This window comes from Xenopus laevis, chromosome 6L (genome assembly GCF_017654675.1).
Source record: "Xenopus laevis strain J_2021 chromosome 6L, Xenopus_laevis_v10.1, whole genome shotgun sequence".
Classification (NCBI taxonomy): domain Eukaryota; kingdom Metazoa; phylum Chordata; class Amphibia; order Anura; family Pipidae; genus Xenopus; species Xenopus laevis.
The window spans coordinates 67,941,267-67,950,801 of record NC_054381.1 but is presented as its reverse complement, the minus strand read 5'-3'; the positions used below and the strand labels follow the sequence as shown (position 1 = coordinate 67,950,801).

At 38.3% G+C, this 9,535-nt stretch overlaps 1 protein-coding gene across 1 annotated transcript in view; it reads left to right on the top strand.

Annotated features, from left to right (window-relative positions):
• Positions 1–434: 434 nt before the first annotated feature.
• anln.L (anillin actin binding protein L homeolog) overlaps positions 435–9,535 on the top strand; it is a 46,379-nt gene continuing 37,278 nt past the window's right edge. The window contains 3 exon segments of the mRNA NM_001089093.1: positions 435–613; positions 6,447–6,600; positions 9,169–9,453. Coding sequence (NP_001082562.1) covers positions 596–613; positions 6,447–6,600; positions 9,169–9,453 — 457 coding nt within the window. The 5' untranslated portion in view covers positions 435–595.

The following is a 9,535-nucleotide window of genomic DNA, read 5'->3' as shown; positions in this document are numbered from 1 at the left end:
GAACAGCTCCAACAACAGACGAAAACGTAAAACCAGAGCAAATAAAAATGGACAAGTACAGAATTTTAAGAATGACTTTTTAACCAACGATCTATATCTTAATTGGTTTGGAACGTACAAATTAGAAACGTTCTATAACCTCACGGTCCGCCCAAGTAGCGATAAAAAAGAACCGCCGTAGAGCAAAGCCTTCCGGACAAACAACTCCCCTGTCTTTCCCACAGACGAAAAGCGTGAGTCATGACGAATAGCTTCTGCTTTGAAGCAACACAAACCAACACCCAAGGACCCGCCCACCACTCGACTCAGGATTGGGCGTATACTGTAGCTCTCTGCCGACACACCCGTGTCATGTGACCGGTAGTGAAGCACGGCGGGCGAAATTCAAAAATTTGAATCGCTTCTGGAGCTGTTACAGACAGAAGAGAGAACGAGGAATCCAAGTGTCACAGAAGAGAGTCGGGTGCGCACACATAGACGGGGGACTGGAAACCTATAAAGACGTTGCGTTTTCAAGCAAGTAGTAAAGTAGCCACGCGGCTGTGATATCCAGCGAAAGGTTCAACTAGTCTGAGGATCGAGTTACTAGCCAGGCATGGATCCATTTACAGAGGTAAGTCAGGCTTTGTGCTGCCCAACCCGCATTGCTTAGTCTCTCAACTCCACCAACATGCGGTTTTACTGTATGGTTTTAGAATATACCTTCTTAATATTAACTAGCGATAGGGTGAAACATGAACACGTATACAACGAGACTTTCTAGTCAATAGGTTCTTTGTTTTCCATAGTGTTTGCCTGTTTTACAGACCGTCATTAGGGGCGGCATAGACTATCATTCCAACACTGTGTCTCCTGTTCCATTGGGCGTTTTGCTAAAAGGAGATGTAGCATTAAGCTTTATGCTTGGCTTTGCTGTATACACTATTTACATATCAGTTTGTTTGTAAAATTAAAGTGAAACACACATTCGGGCTGTTAGTTCAGAGACTGAGCTTGTAAACTATATATACTGTTTTTGTTTTTCTGCTTGAGGGCAGTGAGATGAGAAAGTGTTTTTAAAGACTAAGACATTCAAGTTACAGTAGAACCCCTGTTTTTAAGATTTTACATTGTTGTCTTGTGGTCCCACCTATATATTATGCAGAATACATTTCCCTGATTTTACACCATTTTTTTCTGGTCCCCTGAAAAACGTAAAATGGGGATTCTACTGTATTATCGTTGCTTAAAGCATTTTGTTTACAAGTGTCATCCCAGGGAACCAAAGTGATCAGAAACCACTGGGGGCTGCTTCCTATATTCCTAAAATTAGTAATTGCTGGCAGTTAATGGGAATGTCAACCCAAAACATCATTTTTTTGCCTAATAAAAGACATTTTAAGCAACTTTGCAATATACATTATTTAATTTTTTCTACATTTTAAGATTTTTGTATATGTATTACTATTGCAAGCAGAATTTGTCCTTTATTCCCTGCCCTGGTGACTCAGACTGTGGAAACAATGTGACACAAGGCAGCTGATTAACAGACCTGTATGCTGGGGAACTGAAACATTTGCAACATTGTTTAAAAGGTAACAATCAGGAGTTAAGCAAATGCTGCTTTCGATAGCAATTGTATTTACAAATATTTTTAAAAGCACTGACAAATTTTAATAAACATATATTAAAAGTTGCTTAGAATTATGTTTTCTTTTATTAGGCAAACTTCTATTTTTGGTTTGACTTGCCCTTTAATGCTTTACATGTATTTATTTAATCATGCAGTAAATTGTCACACATTTGTACCCAGTGTGGCCCTAGCTTATGCTTTTACAGAACTATACTAGCAGCTCTACTGCTGCTTTTGATGACTGGCTCAGGTAAGGGCTGTGTTTAGATTCTCTCTGACATCACTCCCTTAAAATAACACAAATGGTCTCTTTGTGATGCTGGAAAACAAACATAACCAACAATGCACTGCACGTTGACAGAAAATCCATATTCAATGTGAAAACTAAAGGTTTCCTGTAGTGTTCCCTCTCCAGTATCACTGGATAGACACCCAGTGGGGGGAGGGGGGTAGGCTGCAGTAATGACAGCCTTTGTGGGACCTGCTCAGCATTTTCAGGAAAATGGCCCATCTCACTAGTCTTTCAACAAATGTGTGTTGATCTGCATGTTAAACTGTCATGTTGGCCCAAATATGTTTGCTTGCATTCTTTCATATCTGCAAGAATATAATTGACCTGTGTTTACTATATAGTTTCATGGGATTTTCATATCAGAAAATACAACTCTGCCTATTTAATAGGCAGTCTAAAGCATGAATGTGATCCTGCCAGCTTGACTAATTTTATGATGTTCATAAGTCTACATATCCACTATGGCTAGTTTTAAACCTTTTGAAACACCATCAGTGGATTAGTTTTTATATGCATTTAAAGGGATACTGTCATGGGAAAACATGTTTTTTTTTTTTTTTTTTCAAAACACATCAGTTAATAGTGCTGCTCCAGCAGAATTCTGCACTGAAATCCGTTTCTCATAAGAGCAAACAGTTTTTTATATTTAATTTTGAAAACTTACATGGGGCTAGACCTATTGTCAGTTTTCCATCTGCCCCCAGTCATGTGACTTGTGCTCTGATAACCTTCAGTCACTCTTTATTGCTGTACTGCAAGCAGGAGTGATATCAGACCCCTCCCCCCAGCAGCCTAACACCAGAACAATGGGAAGGTAACCAAATAACAGCTCCCTGACACAAGATAGCAGCTCCCTGGTAGATATAAGAACAGCACTCCATAGTAAAAAGCCAAGTCCCCCTGAGACACATTCAGTTACCTTGAGTTGGAGAAACAACAGCCTGCCAGAAAGCAGTTCAATCCTAAAGTGCTGGCTCTTTCTGAAAGCACATTACCAGGCAAAATGACCTGAGATTGCTGCCTACACACCAATATTATAAATTAAAAAAAAAATTCACTTGCTGGTTCAGGAATGATATTTTACATGGTAGAGTGAATTATTTGCAGTGTAAACAGTGTAATTTAGAAATAAAAACGACACCATAAAAATCATGATAGAATCCCTTTTAAATATAAGGTACTATATCCATGCAGTTGTGTTTTTATAAAGTGCCAACACTTTCCGCAGTGCTAACATATCACTGCCCAAGGTTGTATTGAAAATTTACATTTGAGCCTGGGATGTGAGCTTTATTAAATCATAATTTTCCTGTTCAAATTTTTTAAATTTATTCACTTGTGAGTGTGACTGAGTAGATTTTTTTTCTTTAAAACCAAAAAGAGCATTATGTACAGTGGGAGGTGGCATGATTTGCTATGGTAACTATGCTACTAAGGGAATTGTGGACTTATATGTGGCAAGTGTATTACATTGTGTGCTAAATGTTCCATGTCATTGCGGGGCAGCTACCCGGTAATGTTGTATGGGTTTCCCAGTGGAATGTAATTTGTTCCTCATATGCAGTTTCTCTCAGAGCTTCGTTAATAGAAAAATCCTACAGGCTTTCCATTCAAATGAGCAATGTATATTTTATTCTTACTACCTATTTTCTTTCTGAGGTTTGGAAGCAATTCCTCCTGCTTACATCAGCACGCTTCTGTATATTCCATCTCCAAGCATTTTATCCATAATTGGTAAGATGCAGCTCTTGTTGCATTGCAGCTGTAGAGATGAGTTGGCTGGAAGCATTGGGCAATGTTCCAGCTCATAGCTTATGAGGAATGCTCAACGTATCTGCTGTACTTTTTGCAAGCTGCAACATGAATGACTGCTTTAACAATGCTAACATTTTAGTTATTAGCATTTAATACACATCAGTGCAACTATTGGCTAATTTAAACAGATGTGAGTTCAAGTGAATCTTTACATTATTGGTTGGGATCAGAGCTTTTGCTCCACATTTGCATACGTGAGGTCTGTACTTCATTATTGTTTGCAGATCATTCTGCCTCTGATAAGATTGTTACAAGGGGTCAGGTCACTATGTATGTTTAATTTTGTCTTCTTCACAGCTTAACTGCTAGTTGATCAGGGAAAAGTTAAAAAAAAACAAAAAAAACCTAAAGCAATCTCCAATTTGACTATGAAGGAAAAAATAACCCTGTCTCCAAAGGGACAATCGGACCACCGCTTGGTTCAGTTTTTTTCTTTATTTTTCTTGTCTCTCACTTCCTTAAAGGAACAGTAACACCAAGTTTTTTTAATGCTTAATTCCCCCCCAATACCAGCTTTTATAATAGGTAAGGTTTACTTCCACTTTGAATTACAGCTTGAATTTGACTTTCATTCAATTTGACTGCTGGTCATTTTCTGACCATTCTGACCATCAAGTAGTCAAGGAAGTTGTCAAGAGGCTGCTCTGATGTTCTTATGGTTTGGAAAAAAAAATTGAAACCTTTCTCAAATCTTTCCTAACCAGAAGAAAATCAGAGCAGCCTCTTTCCAGATGGCTTCCTTGACTACTAGGTGGTTAGAATGGTCAGAAAATGACCAGCAGGTGGCTCAGTTTTTCAAAATGCATCAGTTAATAGTGCTGCTCCAGCAGACTTCTGCCCTGCAATCCGTTTCTCAAAAGAGCAAACTTTTTTGTTTTTTTTTTATCTAAATTTGATATCTGACATGGGACTAGATATATTGTCAGTTTCCCAGCTGCCCCCAGTCATGTGACTTGTGCTCTGATAAACTTCAGTCACTCTTTACTGCTGTACTGAAAGTTGGAGCGATATCACCCCCCCAACAGAACAATGTAAAGGTAACCAGATAGCCCCTCCCTGGTAGATCTAAGAACAGCACCCAGTGGTAAAATCCAGATCCCACTGCAACACATTCAGTTACATTGAGTAGGAGAAACGACAGCCAGTCAGAAAGCAGTTCCATCCTAAAGTGCTGGCTTTTTCTGAAAGCACATGACCAGGCAAATTTACCTGAGATGGCTGCCGACACACCAATATTACAACTTAAAAAATACACTTGCTGGTTAAGAAATTCAATTTTATATTGTAGAGTGAATTATTTGCAGTGTAAACTGTGTAATTTAGAAATAAAAACTACACTATAAAAATCATGACAGAATCCCTTTAAAATCTTGGAATTAAAAAAAATAAATGAATATTGACTGTACATTGCAAAAATGCTTAGAACAGCACATTCATCAGTTTTACATTCACTTATTTTAAAGGTTTAAAGTTTGTTGATTATGCACATGTGAGATGTAAGCTTGTGGGGTGGTCGTGTCCACCGCTCTTATGTCATGTGTATGCATGCGTAATGTATACGTAATGATCATGTGCATTAACAAACATGCCTGACAATACTATAAGGCCCCTCCTGGTGCAGGCACGATAGCGGTAGTGAGGTCCTTTTTATTTATTTATTTTTTTTACATTTTTTGGAAAAATGTAATGTGTGCCCCCTAGTGCAGTTTACTTCTTTGTTGTGCCTATTGTTTTAATTAAGAAATATCAAATTAATACCTAATGCTGTACATCATACATTAGTTGTGCCCCACATCATAATGTTTACTTAAAGGGATCCTGTCATCGGAAAACATGTTTTTTTTCAAAATGCATCAGTTAATAGTGTTACTCCAGCAGAATTCTGCAATGAAATCCATTTCTCAAAAGAGCAAACTGATTTTTTTATATTCAATTTTGAAATCTGACATGGGGCTAGACATTTTGTCAATTTACCAGCTGTCCCCAGTCATGTGACTTGTGCCTGCACTTTAGGAGAGAAATGCTTTCTGGCAGGCTGCTGTTTTTCCTTCTCAATGTAACTGAATTTGTCTCAGTGGGACATGGGTTTTTACTATTGAGTGCTGTTCTTAGATCTACCAGGCAGCTGTTAGGTAGCTGTTATCTTCCCATTGTTCTTTTGTTTGCCTGCTGGGGGGAAAAAGGAAGGTGGTGATATCACTCTAACTTGCAGTACAGCAGTAAAGAGTGATTGAAGTTTATCAGAGCACAAGTCACATGACTTGGGGCAGCTGGGAAATTGACAATATGTCTAGCGCCATGTCAGATTTCAAAATTGAATATAAAAAAATTTGTTTGCTCTTTTGAGAATTGAGAATTCTTACTATTAACTGATTCATTTTGAAAAAATTTTTTTTTCCCATGACAGTATCCCTTTAATGAGGCAATATATTATAGAAAACGAGAAATTCCGGATAATCACAAGGGAGTATAAGGAAAACTGAAAGAAAATGCTTGTCTGAAATAATTTAAATCTGCTTGTGTATATGCAATGGCATAACATAACACCTTAAATAGCACTTCCTTGCTGTCTGTAACTACACGTGTCAGGCAAGCCTAACCCTAAAAAATATATATATATATATATATAGATAGATAGATAGATAGATATAGATATATATATATATACGCCTAGAACCTCCCCATTACATATTTACCAAAGAATGTATATATTTGTGTTAATCTTAGAAATTGCTGGAAAGAACACGTGCCAGAAGAGAGAACCTGCAAAAGAAAATGGCTGACAGACCAACGGCAGGAACACGAACAGCGGCACTAAACAAAAGACCTAGGGAGCCACTTTTAGAAGCAAATCATCAACCACCAGCCCCTGCTGAAGAAGGTAAAGGAGGGATTGTGCCAGTAACTCTTTTGACTGCAACCAACTTGATTACTTCGTAAACGATGCAGAATATTTAATTGAGTGTATTTAGAGTTTCTTATTTCCGTTTACTGAAGCTTACATTAAATTTTAATTTTCACGATATTTCCTCTTTCAGTAAGCTCTGAAATACAATGAAGTATTTGCCCACCGTGGCCTATTTAAACTTTTTAAAGGGGAAAATTATAGTTTTTGCATTATGGTTAACACGTAATTTGCAGCAGTCACTAGATGGCAGCAACCTCTGGGACAATTTCTAGATCAAGTGTTCAAATCTAGTGGAAGAGGCTCTTTAGCCTGACACAAGACTCGTTCACTCAGAAGCTTGAAGCAGATCATTTCCCAGCCCATGTGGGATAGGCTTAACACACATTTCACTAGCAAGTGACAGATTAGACCTTTAAGAGCTATATAAGTGCTGGACAGCCAGGATAAGCTCCAGCAGGTTTTCTTTCATCAAGGATAGAAGGGGTAACGACCCCAATGCGGTTATGCCATAGCTAGGCAAACAAAGTGGAGGCTCAGGTTATATTTCCTGATAAGCAGCATTGAATTTGTGCAGATTGGTACAACAAAGACCGGGGGACTAGCACCAGATGGTATGCAAGCTCAATGTTGAGGTGAAGAGAGAGAGAATACTTGTTAGAGCTATCAGTGCTAGGAAGACTAGACTATCCACAACTGTGAAAATTGGTTCAATAAAAGCTGAACCATGGTTTACTGCAAAGTGTGAGCAACTTTTCCCTGCCATATTTCCCCTTTAGTCCACGGGTTTAGGATACAAGCACTTAAACTCTTTTAGGTACATACCATTTAATACAGTGAAATGCAGATGAGTCCTAATGTTAACATACTGTACAATTATGCAAAAAAAGTTCAAACTCTTTCCTCTTATCATGTGACTATACATTACCTGTGTTACAGCAAATAGGGTATCTACTTTGTTTATGAGGTTGTTTCAGAGTAATTGCTTAGAGACCAAATTATTTTAGCTTTCACTTACCATATGTGATATTATGTGGATCAAAAGTTTACATATGCCATACTGTCAAAATGTTTTAAAATTGACACAACACACATAATGTTTAGGCCTTGGGTACCAAATATCAACATCTACCATTGACACAGGCCTCCCGGGCAATGGCAATGAAGAAAACCCTACTTGGTGTTCTGGTGATCATTTACAGATTTCAGTCAGGCTTTTTTTTTTTTTATCCCAAAGACCTAACCTTTTGAAGGAGGATTTTGTTTAGTCATAATTATCATCGCTATGTATGGAGGAAGATGGTGGAGAACACCATGCCAGCTATGAAGCATGGTGATCAGGTTGTGGTGGTGTTTTCCTGAAAAAGGGACTGGTGCATTTTAAAAAAGTAGATGGTGATATAAGGAAGGAAGCACAGTTTTGTAGAATTCTGAAGCAACACCTCAGCCAGAAATGTTAAACTTAGTTGCAACTTTGTCTTCAACATGACCGTTATCCAAAGCATTCCTCTAAAGTTGTAACAAAATGGTTTGAAGACAACAAAGTAAAAGTGCAAAAGTGGCCATTACAAAGCCCAGATTTGAACCCCATTGCAAATTTGCGAATCAAACTAAAAAAACATCCTTATGTTGGAGTTAGTCATTTTGAAACCACTCTAGTACATTGTCTAGGTCATGGCTTTTTAAAGGTTGTGTATCTTCCCCACCCAAGCCACATAATTTGTACTGCATATACCCCGTCCAGTTGCCAGCGCCATCACATTTTCCTAAAACATAGCAGCTTTGATCCTGAGGGCATTTTCCATTTGATACATCATCAGTAACACTGAAGTCTGCAAACAGGACATGTATGCTGTAAAGTTCATGCAATGCAGAATGCAGGTTTACACAGGCACAACATACTTTGATGAATTGTTCTGCTGTGGTTGAGCACTGTAATGATTAAGCTGAGCTCAGGAGAGATGGTTAGGAGAAAAAAATAGGATCAGACAGCTAGAGTTTCTATGGGAACCAGCAATGCTATCTCTTCATTGGCTGTTAGATTGGAGGGTGTGTTTAGTAATCTGAGCTGAGAAGAACTGAGCATGCTCATAAGCCAACAGCAAAAGTTGAGGGGCCAGACTGGGTTAGAGGAGGAGAAGGAGTTCCAAGTAATTAAGGGGGTGCTACAGCCTTACTGTTAACCTTTTAACCACCAAAGTGGCAGGTATCTAAAGATTTCAAAGAGGCTGTTCACTGGACATTTTTGTGGGGGTGGGGTTTACATGTCCTTTGAGGTGAAGGCTCACAAGACAGGTTGCTGAGAGGGAAATACTGAAGAGTATTAAAATAGTGGTACAGAATTTTAAAATTATTATAGAAGGTTTTTTTTTTAATTAGATCAAGCTCGTATTTAATTTCCTGATAGTTTCCTGTGTAATGGATGATTCTGTATGCCTGTGTTAACATTTGATTATATCACTTACCAATACTGGAACATTTTATTAACTGTAAACTGTTAAAACAAATGCAGTTTCCATTAACCTATAACGTATTTCTCTTCAGCTAAACCAAGTTCAAAACCATCCCCATCAAAAAGACGCTGCTCGGATAATGCTTCAACACCAGATGCTGGAGCTGAAAATAAGCAGCCAAAAACCCCAGAACTGCCCAAAACTGAGTTATCAGCTGTTGCCTCCCATCAACAATTAAGAGCTACAAACCAAACTCCGCAAGTCTCCTTGTTATCTAGTGATAAAGAACTTACAGCTTCTGATGTTAAAGATGCATCATCTGTAAAAACACGAATGCAGAAGCTTGCAGATCAGAGACGATACTGGGATAATAATGGTAAGGTGTAATGTCTGTTCTGGAGTTGTATGATGGTCTCTGAAATTTTGCAAGTACTGCTGCATTTTACCTTCTGTTGATT